At 64.7% G+C, this 19,578-nt stretch overlaps 2 protein-coding genes across 3 annotated transcripts; one reads left to right on the forward strand and one right to left on the reverse strand.

The window, feature by feature from the left end:
• The first annotated feature begins 3,368 nt into the window (after window positions 1-3,368).
• On the forward strand, window positions 3,369-7,275 carry PLVAP (plasmalemma vesicle associated protein). Of its 2 annotated transcripts, none has more exons than XM_077788760.1 (6): window positions 3,369-3,800; window positions 4,641-4,719; window positions 4,937-5,529; window positions 6,521-6,641; window positions 6,903-6,981; window positions 7,065-7,275. In XM_077788760.1, exons 1-6 carry the CDS (start codon window positions 3,423-3,425, stop codon window positions 7,069-7,071), a joined length of 1,257 nt encoding a protein of 418 aa, XP_077644886.1. In that variant the 5' UTR covers window positions 3,369-3,422; the 3' UTR covers window positions 7,072-7,275. The 2 variants fall into 2 exon arrangements, with proteins under 2 accessions (XP_077644886.1, XP_031363008.1); XM_031507148.2 differs by having other exon boundaries at window positions 6,906-6,981.
• Window positions 7,276-8,353: 1,078 nt separating this feature from the next.
• Window positions 8,354-17,636, reverse strand: GTPBP3 (GTP binding protein 3, mitochondrial). Its single transcript, XM_077788762.1, has 10 exons — window positions 17,617-17,636; window positions 16,405-16,697; window positions 15,514-15,600; window positions 13,896-14,098; window positions 13,671-13,743; window positions 12,280-12,423; window positions 11,073-11,238; window positions 10,183-10,364; window positions 9,717-9,816; window positions 8,354-8,589 (listed from the first exon to the last, which is right to left on the reverse strand). The coding sequence occupies exons 1-10, from the start codon at window positions 17,634-17,636 to the stop codon at window positions 8,415-8,417; spliced, it is 1,443 nt and encodes a 480-aa protein (XP_077644888.1). The 3' UTR covers window positions 8,354-8,414.
• Between the last annotated feature and the right edge of the window lie 1,942 nt (window positions 17,637-19,578).

Genomic DNA, 19,578 nt, shown 5'->3' on the forward strand with positions numbered 1-19,578 from the left:
GATCCCACCATGTCCCAATCCCGATCCCGATCCCGATCCCAATCCCGATCCCACCATGTCCCAATCCCGATCCCGATCCCGGTCCGATCCCGGTCCCGGTCCCGGTCCCGGTCCCGCCATGTCCCGATCCCGATCCCGATCCCGGTCCGATCCCGATCCCGGTCCGATCCCGCCATGTCCCCATCCCGGTCCCGGTCCCGCCATGTCCCGATCCCGATCCCGGTCCCGATCCCGATCCCGATCCCGATCCCGATCCCGATCCCGGTCCCGGTCCCGGTCCCGGTCCGATCCCGATCCCGATCCCGATCCCGATCCCGGTCCGATCCCGGTCCCGCCACGCCCGGCCCCTCCGTGCTGCCCCCCGTGTCCCCTCCCAGACACAGCCGGGTCCCTCCTCCCCTTTTCGGGGCGCTTCGGGCTCATCCCGGGCGCGCTTTTCCCTGGAATTCCCGCCGGGAGTCGCGCCCGCGGCGCTCGGGAGCCCGGGAACAGCGGGGATTTGGGGAATTAATTTGGGGAATCTGGGGAGGATCGGGCAATAAAAGCTGCGCTGCTCGCAGGACACCTCCCTGTGCCACCCCCTGTGCCACCCCCTGTGCCACCTCCCTGTGCCACCCCCTGTGCCACCTCCCTGTGCCACCCCCTGTGCCACCAGCCCCATGTCCGCTGTTCCCCTGACCCCAATTGTCCCCCCCCAAACCCGAATGTCGCCCAAATTCCCGGGATTTCTCCCATCCCGGATCCCAGCGGCTCTGCCAGGGACCCCAAAACAGCCCGAGAGGGGAACTGGGGACCCCAAAACAGCCCGAGGGGGGCTGGGGACCCCAAAACAGCCCTAGGGGGAACTGGGAACCCGAAAACAGCCCGAGGGGGGCCTGGGGGACCCCAAAACAGCCCGAGGGGGAACAGGGGATCCCCAAAACAGCCCGAGGGGGAACTGGGGGACCCCAAAACAGCCCGAGGGGGAACTGGGGGACCCCAAAACAGCCCGAGGGGAAACTGGGGACCCCAAAACAGGCCGAGGGGGGCTGGGGATCCCCAAAACAGGCCGAGGGGAAACTGGGGACCCCAAAACAGCCCGAGGGGGAACAGGGGATCCCCAAAACAGGCCGAGGGGGGTGGGGGACAGAGCCGCCGCCTGTCCCGGGGCCGCTCCCGGTGAGTGTCCCCGCGCGGGGACATCGCTGCCACCGTGGCTCCGCCCAGCCGGGAATGGCAGAGCCGGGGTGTCGCCGTGTCCCCACCCTGGGGACACCCTGGGGACACCCTGGGGACCCGCAGGGACTCGGCGCAGGGAAAAGGGCGGCCTTTGGGGTGGCACGGCCGCACCCTTGTCCCTCAGTGCCACCCCGGGGGTGTCCGGGGCTGTCCAGGCCGCTGTCCCCCTGTCCCCATCTGTCCCCCCGTCCCCATCGCGAGGGGATGTCGCGGTCCCGCAGCCCCGCAGGATGCCGGGGGGCCGGGGCGCGGGGCCGCCGGGCGCTGACCCCGGCCGGTGGCTGCTTCCTGCCCCGGCTGCTCCGCGTCCCCCGGGGACCGGGAAGTGTCTGCGATGGCCCGGCCGGTGCCGCTGCCGGAGCCGTTCTCAGCTACCGCCGCTTCCTTTTCCTGAGCTGCAAATAACAGTGAGTCACCCGCGGCCCCCCCGAGGCGACAGTGCCACCCCCGAGGGGACAGTGCCAGCCCCGACCCCCCCGAGGGGACAGTGCCACCCCCGAGGGGACAGTGCCACCCCCGACCCCCCCCGAGGGGACAGTGCCAGCCCCGAGGGGACAGTGCCAGCCCCGAGGGGACAGTGCCAGCCCTGAACCCCCCCGAGGGGACAGTGCCACCCCCGAGGGGACAGTGCCACCCCCGAGGGGACAGTGCCACCCCCGACCCCCCCCGAGGCGACAGTGCCACCCCCCTGAGGGACACTGCCATTCCCAAATTTACCTCCCCAGTTAACCCCCTGCCGTAGTTAACACACTTACACCGTGGGGACGCTTCTCCCAGTTCGGGAATTCTGTTCCCAGTTCGGGAATTCTGTTCCCAGTTCTCCATCCCAAACCCCACCCAGGTTTGGGGTTTGGGATCCTCCTGATCCCAGGGAGGACTGGAAGCGCCCCACGGGGACACCGGGGTGTCCCCTCTGTCCCCTCCCGGTAACGGGGGGCTCGGGGGACACCGGGGTGTCCCCTCCGTCCTCCCGGCGGCTCGGGGGGCCCGGGGGACACCGGGGTGTCCCCTCTGTCCCCCCGGCGGCTCGGGGGGGCTCGGGGGGCCCGGGCTGCCGCTGTCCTTGGCACAGGATGCGGCCGCAGGAAAATCCAACTTTCCTGGAAGCCGCTTCAAAGCGCCCGAGGTGCTGGGAAGGAGCGGCTGAGGCGCGCCCGGCCCGGCCCGGCCCGCCACGGCGCCGGGGCCCCGCGGTCCCCCGTGTGCCACCCCCGTGTGCCACCCCCGTGTCCCCCCGTGCCACCCCCGTGTCCCCACCCTGCACTCCCGGTGGGATCACCGCTGGAATTCCCGTGCCGGGAGTGGGAATTTCGGGGCGGGAGGCAATCCCAGAGAATCCCGGACAACCCCGGACAATCCCAGACAATCCCAGACAATCCCAGACAATTCCAGGGGCACCGGGCACCGAAATGGGATGAGGGAGAACCGAATCCCGGGATTTTGGGGCGGGAGGCAATTCCGGGGATGCGCGCTGGGCACTGAAATGGGATGTGAGGAATGGAATCCCACAACAATCCCAGCACCCCGATCACCCGGCGGGATCGAATTCCCTGGAATTCCCAAACCGGGACTGGGAATTCTGGGGCAGGACGCAATCCCAGGGGTGCGCCAGGCACTGAAATAGGATGGAGGGATTGAAATCCCATTTTTTCTCTCCTTCCACTCCAGGAACAACAATCCCAGCACCCTGATCACCCGGCGGGATCGAATTCCCTGGAATTCCCACGCCGGGAGTGGGAATTTCGGGGCAAGACAACTCCAAACAATTCCAGGGCGCACCAGGCACTAAAATGGGATGGAGAGATTGAAATCCCATTTTTTTTTCCCCGTCCACTGCAGGAGCAATAATTCCAGCGCCCGATCTCCTGTCGGGATAGAATTCCCTGGAATTCCCACGCCGGGAGCGGGAATTTCGGGGCGAGACAGCTCCAAACAGCTCCAGAGGCGCGCCGGAACGGGATGGAAGGATTGAAATCTCTCTTTTTTCTTTTCTGCTTTCGCACTTGAGGAACAACAACCCCAGCAGAAGCTGCGCCCTGATAACCCGGCGGGTCGCCGGGAGCATCCGGCAGGGCAGGAAGGAGCCCGGCAGGAGGAAATATTAAATCCTGGGATATAAACACGGCGTCGGGAGCAGCCCCGCCCCGGCGCGGCCCCTGAAAAGCGGGGTCCCGGCGGGCTGCGGCGGCCAGAGCGGGGGCGCGATGGAGAAAAGCAGCTTCGCCATGGCCAAATTCGGGCTGGAGCCCAAGCGGGCGATGCCCAAGCGCGACTGCGGCTTTTACCTCAAGTACATCTTCCTGTTCACGTCGCTGATCCAGTTCCTGATCATCCTGGGGCTCGTGCTCTTCCTGGTGTACGGCAACGCCCAGGCGGGCACCGACTCGCACCTGAGGCTGCTGGAGGAGCGGCTGCAGAGCCACTACCGCCGCGTGGTCGCCCTGGACGCCAGCAACGCCAACCTGAGCCGGGCGCTGAACGCCACGCGGAGGGACAAGGACAGGCTGCAGGGGCTGGCGCTGAAGGCGCACAGGGAGCTGGAGAGGTGCAACAGCAGCCAGGCGGCCCGCGGCATCCCGCAGGCGAGCGAGCGAGGCCGCGGGCTTCGGCCGAGGCGGCTCCGGTCCTGGGCTCCTCTTCTTCCTCCTCGTCCTCCCTGCAGCGCTCCCAGGGCCCCGCGGCTCCTTTCGGGATCTTCTGACCCCTCTCCCCTTCCTCCTCCTCCTCCCTGCAGCGCTCCCAGGGCCCCGCGGCTCCTTTCGGGATCTTCTGACCCCTCTCCTCTTCCTCCTCCTCCTCTTCCTCCTCCTCGTCCCCCGGGTTCTCTCTGTCACCTTTGGGGACCAGGGTGGTGCTGGGGATGTTTTTGGGGTGTTCTGACCCCTCTCTCCCTCCTCCTCCTCCTCCTCCCCAGCCCTTGGAGCTTCCCCAGTGCTCCTCAATTGGTGCCAGGGGGTCCTTTGGGGGTGTTCTGACCCCCTTCCTCCTCCTCTTCATCCTCCTCATCCCCCGGGTTCTCTCAGTCACCTTTGGGGACCGGGGTGGTGCTGGGGATGTTTTTGGGGTGTTCTGACCCCTCTCCTCTTCCTCCTCCTCCTCTTCCTCCTCCTCATCCCCCGGGTTCTCTCTGTCACCTTTGGGGACCGGGGTGGTGCTGGGGATGTTTTTGGGGTGTTCTGACCCCTCTCCTCTTCCTCCTCCTCCTCCTCCTCCTCCTCCCCAGCCCTTGGAGCTTCCCCAGTGCTCCTCAATTGGTGCCAGGGGGTCCTTTGGGGGTGTTCTGACCCCCTTCCTCCTCCTCCTCTTCATCCCCCAGGCTCTCTCAGTCACCTTTGGGGACCGGGGTGGTGCTGGGGATGTTTCTGGGGTGTTCTGACCCCTCTCCCCCTCCTCATCCTCCTCCTCCTCTTCCTCCCGCGCAGCTGCAGGAGCTCCTGTTCCAGCAGGTGAAGCTGGTCGAGTGCAAGGTGACCACCACCCTCATCAACACCACCTGCAACGGTAAGAGACCCCCCCCCCCCAGCCCCAAAAACCCCTGGGGACCCCCAGCACCCCCTGGGCACCCCCAACTCTCCCTGCCCACCCTCCTGGGCACCCCCAGGTGACCTGCACCAGGCACAGGCGTCACCCCAAGCCACGCGGTGGCACCTGGGGGACCCCCAAAGCCCCAGATCCCAAATCCCCCAGACCCAAGCCCTGACCCCCAACTCCCCCCAAGCCGAGAAGCTGCAGCTGCAGCGGCAGCTGGACCAGGCCAGCTCGTCCAAGAAAACCCTGGAGGACGGCGGGCGGCAGAGCCAGGCCCAGCTGGCCAAAGCCACCCAGGAGAGGGACAGGTGCCAGGAGGAGCTGCAGAGCGCCAGGACGCGCGACGAGCTGAGCAGGATGGAGCTGGAGGTGCAGCGGCACCGCTGCGGCTCGCTGCAGAGCGACCTGGGCGAGAAGCTGCCGCGCGTCGCGGAGCTGGTGAAGCAGCTGCGCTGCGGCGACGCCGAGGCCGAGCTGCGGCAGATCCGCGAGCGCGTGGAGGGGCTGCTGCGGCGGCAGCAGGAGCGCGACTCGCAGTTCGTCTGGAGGAGCAGCTGCGAGCTGAGCGTGCAGCAGTGCCGCCTCAACTGCTCCCGCGACCTGCAGGAGCTGCGCAGGAGCCTGCAGGGCCTGCAGCAGCGCCACAAGGACGGCGAGGAGGAGAGCAAGAGGCTGCAGGCCGAGAAGGACAAGGCGCTGAAGGAGATGGAGGACAAGAGGAAGGCGGCGGCGGCGCTGGCGGAGTCGCTGAGGGAGCAGCTCGGGATCTGCATGGGAACCAAGGTGGGACGCAGGGATGTGGCACAGGGGACATGGGGACGTGGGGATTGGGACTTTGGGGACACCATGGGACAAGGGACATGGGGACATGGGGACGTGGGACATGGGGACATGGGGACGTGGGGATTGGGACTTTGGGGACACCATGGGACAAGGGACATGGGGACATGGGGACGTGGGACATGGGGACATGGGGACGTGGGGATTGGGACTTTGGGACAGTGGGGACACCATGGGACAAGGGACACTGGGGGCATGGGGACGTGGGACATGGGGACATGGGGACACGGGACATGGGGACACCATGGCACAAGGGACATGGGGACATGGGGATTGGGACATTGGGGCACTGGGGACACCATGGGACAAGGGACATGGGAAATGGGGACACGGGACATGGGGACACCATGGCACAACAAACATGGGGACATGGGGTATGGGACATTGGGGCACTGGGGACACCATGGGACAAGGGACACTGGGGGCATGGGGACATGGGGACGTGGGGATTGGGACTTTGGGGACACCATGGCACAAGGGACATGGGGACATGGGGACACGGGACATGGGGACACCATGGGACAAGGGACATGGGGACATGGGGACACGGGGACACGGGACATAGGGACACCATGGGACAAGGGACATGGGGACATGGGGACACGGGACATAGGGACACCATGGGGACAAGGGACATGGGGACGTGGGACATGGGGACATGGGGATGTGGGACATGGGGACACCATGGCACAAGGGACATGGGGACGTGGGGATTGGGACTTAGGGGACACCATGGCACAAGGGACATGGGGACATGGGGATTGGGACTTAGGGGCACTGGGAATATGGGGACTCCCATGGGGACACGGGCACGGCCACCTCTGCACCAGGGTTCTCCTTCCAGACATCTGGATTTTGTTTGTGTGGGAATTTCCTGCTGGGGTTGGTGCCACCTCTGAGCGGTGCCACCTCTGAGCACCCGCTGTCCCCCCAGATGTCCCAGCAGGACCTGCCGGGCTCGCGGGCGCTGGGCAGCGCCGGCCACTCGGGCTCTTTCCTCAGCATGGGCACCAACATGGAGCTCCTGAGGAGCCTGGCCACCCTGGGCACCATGGGTGAGTGCCGGTGGGACTGGGGACACGCCGGGGGCCACCGCGTCCCCCTGGGCGTCCATCCCGTCCCACGGATCCCATCCTGTCCCACGGATCCCATCCCGTCTCACGGATCCCATCCCGTCCCACGGATCCCATCCTGTCCCACGGATCCCATCCCGTCCCACGGATCCCATCCTGTCCCATGGATCCCATCCCGTCCCACGGATCCCATCCCAATCCCACGGATCCCATCCCGATCCCACATTCCCACCCCGATCCCAGCAGAGATGCAGAACCCGGCGGAGCTCCAGCGGATGCTGCAGCTGGTGGAGCAGCACATGACCACCCTGAAGAACGCCAGGTGAGGGGACACAGGTGACACCGGGCCACCCTCCCCGGGCCACCTGAGGGACGCGCCCCCGACCTGATCCCGTTTTCCCACAGCGGATAAGGCTGGAAAAGCCCAGGAAAAGCAGGAGAGCCGCCCAGGAGGTGCTTCCCGCAGCACGGATGGCAACCCCGGCCCAGGGCCACGCTCCCCGTGTCCCCGTGTCCCCGTGTCCCCGTGTCCCCAGCCCCGCGTGTCCCCTCGATGTATCCCCGCCTTTCGGCTGGAGCGGGACAACAGCCGGCCCCGAATCTGGGGACAACTCGCCGCTCGTGTGGATGGAAATCCATGGAAAAATCGGGAATTTTGGGAGTGGGAATTCCACACAAAGGGCTGGGCCATGCCTGAGGACGAGGGACAGCGCTGTCCTTGTCCCCTGGCCCAAACGTGGGGACAACTTGCCGCTCATGTGGATGGAAATCCATGGAAAAATCGGGACGGGGAGCGGGAATTCCATCCCGGCTCTGCACAGAGGGGTGGGACGTGCCCAAGGACAGAGGACAGAGATGTCCTTGTCCCTAAAGGATGAGGGACAGGGTGTCCTCGTCCCCAGGGAAGGACGAGGACCGCGCTGTCCTTGTGCCCCCGGCCCCCCCGGAGCGGGGCAGGGATGGATTCCCAGGATTTATTCCCGGGATTTACGGCTGCGTTTCCTGTGGAAAATCCTTTTCCTGCCGCGCCGCCCCTGCCCGCACGCCAGGCGCCACCGAGGCCTCCTGGAGTGTCCCTTGTCCCCTGGGCCACCCCAGGTGTCCCCCAGTGCCGGGAGAAGGGCGCTGCCACCTCCTGCCACCCCGCCAAGGATGGCGATGCCACCCCCACACCTCCTGCCCACCCCCAGGGTGGCACCGTGGTGACAAAGGTGACAAGCGTGGCAAACTCTCGCTGTCCCCGAAGCTCAGGCGCTGCCAGAGGATTTCCTGGAATTCCTCCGTGGATAATCTCGGAGCTCCAGGTGCTTCCCCAGCCCGGGAGCGCCGCCCGGGGGGTGGCACAGGCCGGGCGGCACACGGTGGTGGGGTGTCCCCAAGAGATGCCACCATTTTTGGGGTGGCAGAGCGCCAGCAGGATCCCACATCTGCCACGGCTTGGGGGAATTCCGCGGATTGAAGCTGGAAGTTCCAACCCCTCACGCTGAGTCCCTGGGGTCGGGGCGCAGGGATGTGCCCGTCACCCAGGGGATGGGGACACCCCGAAGCGGGGACGTCCGGGGTGCCTTTTCCCTTCCGGCTCCTTGTTTGTCCCCCTGGCTGGGAACTGGGACTTTCCCCAGGGTTCCTCTCCCGCATTTGGGGCCGGGACACGCTGCCAAACACGGCCACCAGCGAGGGGACGACACCAAAGCCACCAAAGGCACCACGGTTTAATCGCGGTGACGCCGCGGCCCGGCCCGCGGAGCGCCGGCGTCACTTCCCGACGCAAAAGTCCCTGAAAATGATATCCAGGACCTCCTGGGCGCCCACGTGCCCGGTGATCCTGCCCAGCTCCCGCCGCGCCAGCCGCAGCTGCTCGGCCGCCAGCGCCAGGTCCCCGCCGGCGCCGAAGCGCGCCAGGGCCGCCGCGCACGCCCCGAGGTGGCGGCTGTGCCGGCTGCGTGTCAGGCTGGGCCAGCCCGAGAGAGGGTCCCCGCACCTGCGCGGGAGCGGGAGCGGGAGCGGGGAATGGGAAATGGGAGTGGGAATGGGAGTGGGAGTGGGAATGGGAGTGGGAACGGGAACGGGAATGGGAATGGGAGTGGGAGTGGGAATGGGAATGGGAATGGGAGTGGGAACGGGGAGTGGGAAGGGGAATGGGAATGGGAATGGGAATGGGTGTGGGAACGGGAGTGGGTAATGGGAGTGGGAATGGGAATGGGTAATGGGAGTGGGAATGGGAATGGGAAATGGGAATGGGAACGGGAATGGGAATGGGAATGGGAACGGGAGTGGGAACGGGAATGGGAATGGGAATGGGAATGGGAGTGGGAATGGGATTGGGAACGGGAATGGGAATGGGAATGGGAACGGGAGTGGGAATGGGAACGGGAGTGGGAATGGGAATGGGAACAGGGAAATGGGAATGGGAGTGGGAATGGGAATGGGAGTGGGAATGGGAACGGGAGTGGGAATGGGAATGGGAGTGGGAACGGGGAGTGGGAATGGGAATGGGAGTGGGAACAGGGAAATGGGAATGGGAGTGGGAATGGGAATGGGAGTGGGAACGGGAACGGGAGTGGGAACGGGAACAGGGAAATGGGAATGGGAGTGGGAATGGGAATGGGAACGGGAATGGGATTGGGAACGGGAATGGGAATGGGAACAGGGAAATGGGAATGGGAGTGGGAACAGGAATGGGAACGGGAATGGGAATGGGAAAGGGAATGGGAACAGGGAAATGGGAATGGGAACAGGGAAATGGGAATGGGAGTGGGAACAGGAATGGGAAAGGGGATCAGACATGGAAAGGGGATCAGGAACAGAAAAGGGGATTGGGAACAGAAAAGGGGATTGGGAACAGAAAAGGGGATTGGGAACAGAAAGAGGGATTGGGAACAGAAAAGGGGATTGGGAACAGAAAGAGGGATTGGGAACAGAAAAGAGGATTGGGAACAGAAAAGGGGATTGGGAACAGAAAAGGGGATTGGGAACAGAAAAGGGGATCAGCCATGGCAAAACCGGATCAGGCACCCCAAAAACCAGGACGAGGGTCGGGGATCCCCCCGGACTCACAGCTGTGCCAGCTGTTGGGTCAGCAGCTCCAGCAGCGCCTCCAGCCCCTCGCCCGTCTTGCAGGACAGGAGGGTGACCGGGGGTCCCGGGGTACCGGTGGCACTCGGGGAGAGGGTGTCAGGGGGTCCCGGGGTACCGGTGGCACTCGGGGAGAGGGCGTCAGGGGGTCCCGGGGCAGGGGTGGCACTCGGGGAGAGGGCGTCAGGGGGTCCCGGGGCAGGAGTGGCACTCGGGGAGAGGGCGTCAGGGGGTCCCTGGGCACCGGTGGCACTCGGGGAGAGGGTGTCAGGGGGTCCCTGGGCACCGGTGGCACTCGGGGAGAGGGCGTCAGGGGGTCCCTGGGCACCGGTGGCACTCGGGGAGAGGGTGTCAGGGGGTCCCTGGGCACCGGTGGCACTCGGGGAGAGGGTGTCAGGGGGTCCCTGGGCAGGGGTGGCACTCGGGGAGAGGGCGTCAGGGGGTCCCGGGGCAGGGGTGGCACTCGGGGACCCCCGGGGCCCCCCCAGCAGGTCGGCCTTGTTGAGCACCAGCACGCAGGGGGTGCCCGGGGGCGGCTCCAGCGCCGCCAGCGCCGCCCCCAGAGCCGCCGGCGTGGGCGACACCGAGGTGGCATCCAGCACTGCCAGCACCAGATCGGCCTGGCACAGCCTGGGGACACACACGGCTGTGTCAGCATCACGACTCAGCTCTGGGGGCACCCCGAAACTGCCCGAAACACCCCAAAACACCCCAAAACACCCCGAAACTCCCTGAAACTCCCCAAAACATCCTGAAACATCCCGAAAATCCCCGAAACTCCCCGAAACATCCTGAAACATCCCGAAAATCCCCGAAACACCCCTAAACACCCCAAAACACCCCGAAACATCCCAAAACACCCTGAAACTCCCCGAAACACCCTGAAACACCCCAAAACACCCTGAAACTCCCCGAAACTCCCCAAAACACCCTGAAACACCCTGAAACTCCGCGAAACACCCCAAAACTCCCCGAAACTCCCCGAAACACCCCGAAACATCCCAAAACACCCTGAAACTCCCTGAAACTCCCCGAAACAGGGTGAAACTCCCCGAAACTCCCCAAAACACCCTGAAACTCCCTGAAACACCCCAAAACTCCCTGAAACTCCCTGAAACATCCCAAAACACCCTGAAACTCCCTGAAACACCCCAAAACTCCCCGAAACTCCCCGAAACTCCCCAAAACACCCCAAAACACTGCAAAACCCCACAAACACCCTACGACCCCCCACAAAACAGCCCAGAACCCCACAAAACACTGCAAAACCCCCAAAACACCCCGTGACACCCCAAAACCCTCCAAACCATCCCAAAACCCCCCCAAACCCCCGCTGACCGCTGGCGGGCCCGGCGCACGCCCTCGCGCTCCACGGGGTCGGCGGCGCGGCGCAGCCCCGCGGTGTCGCTGAGCAGCAGCGGGTACCCCCCGATGTCCAGGGCCACCTCCAGCACGTCCCGCGTGGTGCCCGCCGAGGGCGACACGATGGCGGCCGGGCGCCGGCCTGGGCACGCCGGGAATTCGGGAATTGTCCCGGGTCGTCCATGCCCGCGGGGGATGTGGGCACAGAGGGAATTCGGGGATTATCCCAACCCTCCATGCCCATGGGGGATGTGGGGACAGAGGAATTTCGGGGATTATCCCAACCCTCCGTGCCCGTGGGGGATGTGGGCACAGAAGACTTTCGGGGATTATCCCAACCCTCCGTGCCCAGAGGAAATTTGGGGATTATCCCAACCCTCCGTGCCCAGAGGAATTTCGGGGATTATCCCAACCCTCCGTGCCCAGAGGAAATTTGGGGATTATCCCAACCCTCCGTGCCCAGAGGAAATTCGGGGATTATCCCAACCCTCCGTGCCCGTGGGGGATGTGGACACAGAGGGAATTCGGGGATTATCCCAACCCTCCATGCCCAGAGGAAATTCGGGGATTATCCCAACCCTCCGTGCCTGTGGGGGATGTGGGGACAGAGGAATTTCGGGGATTATCCCAACCCTCCATGCCCAGAGGAAATTAGGGGATTATCCCAACCCTTCGTGCCCAGAGGAAATTCGGGGATTATCCCAACCCTCCGTGCCCGTGGGGGATGTGGGCACAGTGGGAATTTGGGAATTATCCCAACCCTCCATGCCCGTGGGGGATGTGGGGACAGAGGAAATTCGGGGATTATCCCAACCCTCCGTGTCCATTGGTGACTTGGGGCCATCAGGAATGGTCCTGTGGGAATTTGGGAATTATCCCAACCCCTCCATGATTTGGGGACAGCAGGGAATGGTCCCTGTGGGATTTTGGGAATTTTGAGCCCTCCACGCCCAGTCCCTGCTGTGCGTGACCTGAGGACGCTGGGAACAGTTCCCTCTGGAATTTTGGGAATTATCTCGTGCCCTCCACACCCACGGGCAACACGATGGCCTTGGGGACACTGGGAATGGTTCCCTCTGGAATTTTGGGAATTATCCCAGCCCCTCCACGCGCAGACAGCGGAACCCCACCCTCTGGAATCCCGGGAGCGCCGCCGTGCCCTCCCGTGCCCACGGCCACTCACAGAGCAGGTTGAGCAGGCTGCTCTTGCCCACGTTGGGGGGGCCGGCGATGACCGCCCGGACCCCCCCCCGCAGCAGCTCCCCCCGGCGCCCGTCCCGCAGGTGGCCCCGGAGCTCCTGCAGCAGCGCCCGCACGGTGCCCGCCACTGCGGGGACACGGCGCTCAGCGCGGGATAAAACACCGGGAGACCCGGGCCCGAGCCCCGGATCGGGGATCAAACACCGGGAGACCCGGGCCCGAGCCCCGGATCGGGGATCAAACACCGGGAGACCCCAGATCAGGGATCAAACACCGGGAGACCCGGGCCTGAGCCCCGGATCGGGGATCAAACACCAGGAGACCCGGGCCCGAGCCCCAAATCGGGGATAAAACACTGAGAGACCCGGGCCTGAGCCCCGGATCGGGGATCAAACACCGGGAGACCCGGGCCCGAGCCCCAAATCGGGGATAAAACACTGAGAGACCAGGGCCTGAGCCCGGAATCGGGGATCAAACACCGGGAGACCCGGGCCCGAGCCCCGGATCGGGGATCAAACACTGAGAGACCCCAGGGCTGGGATAAAACACTGAGAGACCCGGGCCCGAGCCCCAAATCGGGGATCAAACACTGAGAGACCCCAGGGCTGGGATAAAACACTGAGAGATACCTCAGGTCCTGACCCATAAATTTGGGATAGAACACCAGGAGCGACCCCAGGTTCTGATCCCCAAATCTGGAATAAAACACTGGAATAGACCTGGTCTCCTGATCCCTAAATTTGGAATAAAACACCGGAACAGACCCCAGGGCCTGATCCCCAAATCTGGGATAAAACACCGGGAGAGATCCCCTGTCCCTCTCAGGGGGACAAACAAGGACTTGGAGCAGGCGGATGGGACAAGCCCCCCTGGATGTCCCCATTCCCCGTGTCACAGCGTGGGGACACAGCCGTGGCACAGGGACAGAGGGGACAGCGGGGACAGAGGGGACAGAGGGACAGAGGGGACAGCGGGAACAGGAGGGGACAGAGGGGACAGAGGGGACAGAGGGGACAGCGGGGACAGAGGGGACACAGGGGACAGCAGGGACAGCGGGAACAGGAGGGGACAGCGGGGACAGCGGGGACAGCGGGGACAGGAGGGGACCGAGGGGACAGTGGGGACAGCGGGGACAGAGGGGACAGAGGGGACAGGAGGGGACAGAGGGGACAGAGGGGACAGCGGGGACAGCGGGGACAGAGGGGACAGAGGGGACAGAGGGGACAGAGGGGACAGGAGGGGACAGAAGGGACAGCGGGGACAGGAGGGACAGAGGGGACAGCAGGGACAGGAGGGGACAGCGGGGACAGAGGGGACAGAGGGGACAGTGGGGACAGCGGGGACAGAGGGGACAGAGGGGACAGCGGGGCTCACCTCGGGCCAGAACCTCTTCCTCCACGTTGTCATCCTCGCTGAAGTCGATGTAGGCCTCCAGGTGGGCGAGCGCCTGATGTTGGGGTGAGAGTCACCCTGAGCTGGTGGCCACCCAGGGGGCTCGGTGGCCACCCAGGGGGCTCGGTGGCCCCCGGGCGGGCTCGGTGGCCCCCGGGCGGGCTCGGTGGCCACCCAGGCAGCTCGGTGGCCCCAGGCGAGCCCCACCTGGGTCAGGGCGTGGCTCCAGCGCTGGTAGAGCCGGCCCAGGTCCCCCTCCATCTGCCGCAGCGCCTGGCGCCGCTGCGCCTCCGTCTCGGCCCCGATCAGGTCCCGCAGCCCCTCGGCCGCCGTCAGGTCCAGCTTGCCGTGGGCGAACGCCCGGCGGGTGAACTCGCCCGGCTCGGCCGGACGCAGCCCCGGCAGGCGGCCTGGGGAGCCGGCGGCCAGAGGGGCATGGGCGGGGAGGGGAAAGGGAGGGAGGATCAGCCCGGACCCCATCCCAAAGGGAGGGGAAAGGGATGGAGGATCAGCCCGGACCCCATCCCAAAGGGAGGGGAAAGCGATGGAGGATCACCCCGGACCCAATCCCAAAGGAAGGGGGAAAGGGATGGAGGATCAGCCCGGACCCCATCCCAAAGGAAGGGGAAAGGGATGGAGGATCAGCCCGGACCCCATCCCAAAGGGAGGGGAAAGCGATGGAGGATCAGCCCGGACCCCATCCCAAAGGGAGGGGAAAGCGATGGAGGATCAGCCCGGACCCCATCCCAAAGGGAGGGGAAAGCGATGGAGGATCAGCCCGGACCCCATCCCAAAGGAAGGGGGAAAGGGAGGATCCCTCAGGATCCTCAGAACCCCCAGGATTCCAAAATCAAGGGGGAAGAGGGACGGAGGAGGAGCACCCGGCATCCCGAGGGGAAGAGGAAAAGGATCAGGATGGGATGGGAAAGGAGGGATGGAACAGGGGTAGGAGGGATGGAACAGGGGCAGGAGGGATGGAATATGGGAAGGAGGGATGGAATAGGATCAGGAGGGATGGAATAGGATCAGGAGGGATGGAACAGGATCAGGAGGGATGGAATAGGATCAGGAGGGTGGAACAGGGGCAGGAGGGATGGAATAGGATCAGGAGGGATGGAATAGGATCAGGAGGGATGGAACAGGATCAGGAGGGATGGAACAGGATCAGGAGCAATGGAATAGGATCAGGAGGGATGGAACAGGGGCAGGAGGGATGGAACAGGATCAGGAGCAATGGAATAGGATCAGGAGGGATGGAACAGGATCAGGAGGGATGGAATAGGATCAGGAGGGATGGAATAGGATCAGGAGGGATGGAACAGGATCAGGAGGGATGGAACAGGGGCAGGAGGGATGGAACAGGATCAGGAAGGATGGAATAGGATCAGGAGGGATGGAATAGGATCAGGAGGGATGGAATACGATCAGGAGGGATGGAATAGGATCAGGAGCAATGGAACAGGATCAGGAGGGATGGAACAGGATCAGGAGGGATGGAATAGGATCAGGAGCAATGGAACAGGATCAGGAGGGATGGAATAGGATCAGGAGGGATGGAACAGGATCAGGAGGGATGGAATAGGATCAGGAGGGATGGAACAGGATCAGGAGGGATGGAATAGGATCAGGAGGGATGGAATAGGATCAGGAGCAATGGAACAGGATCAGGAGGGATGGAATAGGATCAGGAGGGATGGAACAGGATCAGGAGGGATGGAACAGGATCAGGAGGGATGGAATAGGATCAGGAGGGATGGAATAGGATCAGGAGCAATGGAACAGGATCAGGAGGGTGGAACAGGATCAGGAGGGCATCGGGGCTCACCCAGAGCCCGCAGCACCCCGCTGACCACGGCGGGCCCCCCGTGCACGTGCAGCTCGGCACAATCCTCCCCGGTGAAGCTGTGGGGCCCTGCGGGCACAGGGGGCCGGGTGGGCACCCCCAGACCCCCGGCACCCCCTCCCCACACCCCAAAACGGCCCCTGGGGGGACCCTGCCCCAGGAGCAGCTGTCCCCCAACCCCAAACCCGTGTCCCCAAGCCCAGCACCGTGTCCTCAATCCCCAAACTCGTGTCCCCAAACCCTGCCCCCAAACACGAATTCCTGCCCACAACCCCCAATTCCTGCCCCCCAAATCTGTGTCCCCATCCCCTGTCCCACCTGAGAACCATGCCCCCAGCCCCATTTCCCACCCGGGAACCGCTCCCCACGCCCCCAGCCCCATTTCCACCCGGGAACCGCTCCCCACGCCCCCAGCCCCATTTCCCACCTGGGAACCGCACCCCCAGCCCCATTTCCCACCCGGGAGCCGCTCCCCACGCCCCCAGCCCCATTTCCACCCGGGAACCGCTCCCCACGCCCCCAGCCCCATTTCCCACCGGGGAACTGCTCCCCACGCCCCCAGCCCCATTTCCCACCCGGGAACCGCTCCCCACGCCCCCAGCCCCATTTCCCACCGGGGAACTGCTCCCCACGCCCCCAGCCCCATTTCCCACCTGGGAACCGCTCCCCACGCCCCATTTCCCACCCGGGAAGCGCTCCCCACGCCCCCAGCCCCATTTCCCACCCGGGAACTGCTCCCCACGCCCCCAGCCCCATTTCCCACCTGGGAACCGCTCCCCACGCCCCATTTCCCACCCGGGAGCCGCTCCCCACGCCCCCAGCCCCATTTCCCACCCAGGAACCGCTCCCCACGCCCCCAGCCCCATTTCCCACCTGGGAACCACACCACCAGGCCCCTGTCCAGGGTCTCGGCGCTCTGGGGGTCGCGGATGCGGCGCAGGGCCAGGACCCGGGGCGGGGGCGGCCCGGGGGTCCCGGTGAGGCTGCGCAGGACCCCCGCGCTGCCCGGCCCGCTGGCCCGGATCACGGCCACGCCGCAGCGCCCCGGCGCCGAGGACAGCGCGAAGATGGTGTCACCCGTGCCACCCGTGCCACCTGCCGTGCCACCTGCCGTGCCACCTGTGCCACCCGCGGGTGGCACCGCCGAGCTCAGCGTGCGCGCCCACCTGGGGGAGGGGGTTGGGGTCGTTATGGGGACCCCCCCGGTGGGCACAGAGGGGGCGCGACCCCCGTGGGCAGGGAACCTGGCCTCGGGTGGGACCCGCCCCAGGTGAGACCCTCCCCAGGTGGGACCCGCCCCAGGTGAGACCCTCCCCAGGTGGAACCCGCCCCAGGTGAGACCCTGCCCAGGTGGGATCCTGCCCAGGTGAGACCCTGCCCAGGTGAGACCCTGCCCAGGTGGGATCCTGCCCAGGTGAGACCCTGCCCAGGTGGGACCCTCCCCAGGTGAGACCCTCCCCACGTGAGACCCTCCCCAGGTGGGACCCTCCCCAGGTGAGACCCTGCCCAGGTGAGACCCTGCCCAGGTGGGATCCTGCCCAGGTGAGACCCTGCCCAGGTGAGACCCGCCCCAGGTGAGACCCTGCCCAGGTGGGACCCGCCCCAGGTGAGACCCTCCCCAGGTGAGACCCTGCCCAGGTGGGACCTTGCCCAGGTGAGACCCTACCCAGGTGAGACCCCTCCCCATCGATTCCCTCCCCAGGTACCCCCAAACCCCCCGGCTCAGCCATTCCCGTACCCCCCCATGGCACCGCCACCCCGGGGCTGTCCCCGTGTCCCCTCCCTGTCCCTCTGTCCCTCCCTGTCCCTCTGTCCCTCTGTCCCCTCCCTGTCCCTCTGTCCCTCCCTGTCCCTCTGTCCCCTCTCTGTCCCTCTGTCCCCTCCCTGTCCCTCTGTCCCTCCCTGTCCCTCTGTCCCTCTGTCCCCTCCCTGTCCCTCCCTGTCCCTCTGTCCCCTCCCTGTCCCTCTGTCCCTCTGTCCCCTCTCTGTCCCTCTCTCCCTCCCTGTCCCTCTGTCCCTCCCTGTCCCTCCCTGTCCCTCTGTCCCTCCCTGTCCCTCTGTCCCTCTGTCCCTCTGTCCCCTCACCTGCCCCGCGCTGCCCTCATGGCCCCGCTCAGCGCCATCGCTGCCCTCCGCCAAGCCCCGCCCACCGCGGCACGCCATTGGGCAAACCCACCGAGTGGGCGTGGCTACCCACGGTGAAATCCCGCACCGGCCTCAGCGCCCTGGCCCGATAACGCATGCTATTGGTCAATACACAGAGATAGGCGGGGCTAACGGTGAATCGCGGCCTCTGATTGGTTAATGTGCAAACACGGCGGCGCCCTCCGTGAAGCCGCGCGGAGCGAGGTCCCGCCCGGCCCCTCGGGTCCCTCTGCCCGCGGCCCGCGGGCTCGTCCCGGTGGCGAACACGAGTCGCTGTTGAAATTCTTATAAAATTTAATATCTATTTATCTTTAAATAAAATGTCTTCATTTTATAAAAGTTTATTCAGGGGTGAAATCCAGCTCTGGGGTGCTCGGCTGTTTGCTTGATATTTTATTTTTAATTAATTTATTTATTAAAAAAATAAATAATATTAAATTAAATTATTTTAAAATAACAATACATTTATTTAATTTTATTTATTTAATTAATAACTATTTTATTAATAAACATCCATATATGCATATATATTCATACAAATATTTGTATGAATATGCATATAGATGTACTTCCTGTAATGGAACAGTCTATAGAGAACGTGGTTTAAATTAAATAAATATAAATGTATTGAATTTATATTTATATATATATAAAAATAATATCAATTAAATATTATTATGGTAAGTTTCTATTAAATAGATATAATTTATTTATGTATAAAATCGTTTCATATTTATTTAACTCAAAGCACATTCTCTATGGACTGTTCCATTATGGGGGGGACATGCATATTTATAAAAGTTTATATTAAAAGATTTCTTTGCATTTCGATGTTCTTTCGCTTGGTTTGAACCTTTGACTTGTCCTCTTGCCATCTTGTAGATCAAACCAATATATTTAATTTCCTCTTGTGGCTATATTATTATTATTATTATTATTATTATTATGCCTATCTCTGTCCTGATTCCCAAAATCTCGGCTCGGCTTCCAGCAGGGATACAGACAGGGACAGACTGGGATAAACTGGGACGGACTGGGAGAGGCTGGGGCCCAGGCAGGGATGGACAGGACCGGCCCCGGTGCCCCCGGTGCCCCCCGTTTCCCCCCGTGTCCCCCCGTGCCCCCCGTGTCCCCCGTGTCCCCCCGTGTCCCCCGTGTCCCCGTGTCCCCCGTGCCCCCCGTTTCCCCCCGTTTCCCCCCGTTTCCCCCCGTGTCCCCCCGTGCCCCCCGTGTCCCCCGTGTCCCCCGTGTCCCCGTGTCCCCGTGTCCCCGTGTCCCCCGTGTCCCCGTGCCCCCCGTGCCAGCCGCGGCGCCAGCGGCGGGGGCATTCCCCGGTGGCACCGAGCGGCCGGGCTGGCACCGGGCCCCGGTCCCCACAAGCCGGGGGGGCTCCGAGCCTTGGGGGGGTTTGGGGGGATGGGGGGGTCACCCGAAATGTCACCGGGCGGCGCTCACCCCGCTCGGGTTACCGGGAGCGGCGGGGTGGGGGTGGCGCTGGGGGGGCACCGGGGGCACGGCGGCGGCACCGGGCACGGCGGCGGGCACGGGCGGAGCGCGGCGGGGCGGAGGGGCACGGCGAGCCGGGGCACGCACCGGGGGGACGCTCCGGTGCCGCCGCGGGCTCGCTCCGGTGCCGCCGCCGGGCGGAGCCGCCCCCCGCGATCCCCCCGGGACCCCCCCACGCGGGGCGCGGCCGGACACGCGTGGCCGAACGGGGCGTTAAAGGCGCCGGGAGCCCCGCGCTCCGCTCCGCCGCCTTTGTCCCTCCTCCTCCTCCTCCTCCTCCTCCTCCTCCTCCCGCCCGCACCGGCAGCGGCGGCGGCCCCGGCGGCGGCAGCGGCGGCCCCGGCGGCCCCGGCGGCCCCATGCACCGGCGCGCTCCGCCGCCGCCGAGCCCCGCAG

This window comes from Lonchura striata, chromosome 28 (assembly GCF_046129695.1).
Source record: "Lonchura striata isolate bLonStr1 chromosome 28, bLonStr1.mat, whole genome shotgun sequence".
NCBI classification, from domain to species: Eukaryota; Metazoa; Chordata; class Aves; order Passeriformes; family Estrildidae; genus Lonchura; species Lonchura striata.

Bases quoted from the DNA above. Each gene is read 5' to 3' on its own strand.
- PLVAP (XM_077788760.1), top strand. From the start codon at position 3,423: ATGGAGAAAAGCAGCTTCGCCATGGCCAAATTCGGGCTGGAGCCCAAG. The intron at 5,530-6,520 runs GTGGGACGCAGG...CTGTCCCCCCAG, and splicing joins GGATCTGCATGGGAACCAAG to ATGTCCCAGCAGGACCTGCC. The intron at 6,642-6,902 runs GTGAGTGCCGGT...CCCCGATCCCAG, and splicing joins GGCCACCCTGGGCACCATGG to CAGAGATGCAGAACCCGGCG.
- GTPBP3 (XM_077788762.1), bottom strand. From the start codon at position 17,636: ATGAGGGCAGCGCGGGGCAG. The intron at 13,744-13,895 runs GTGGGGCTCGCC...CCCCAACATCAG, and splicing joins GGAGCCACGCCCTGACCCAG to GCGCTCGCCCACCTGGAGGC. The intron at 8,590-9,716 runs GTGAGTCCGGGG...CAGCCGGCACAG, and splicing joins ACCCAACAGCTGGCACAGCT to CCGCCACCTCGGGGCGTGCG.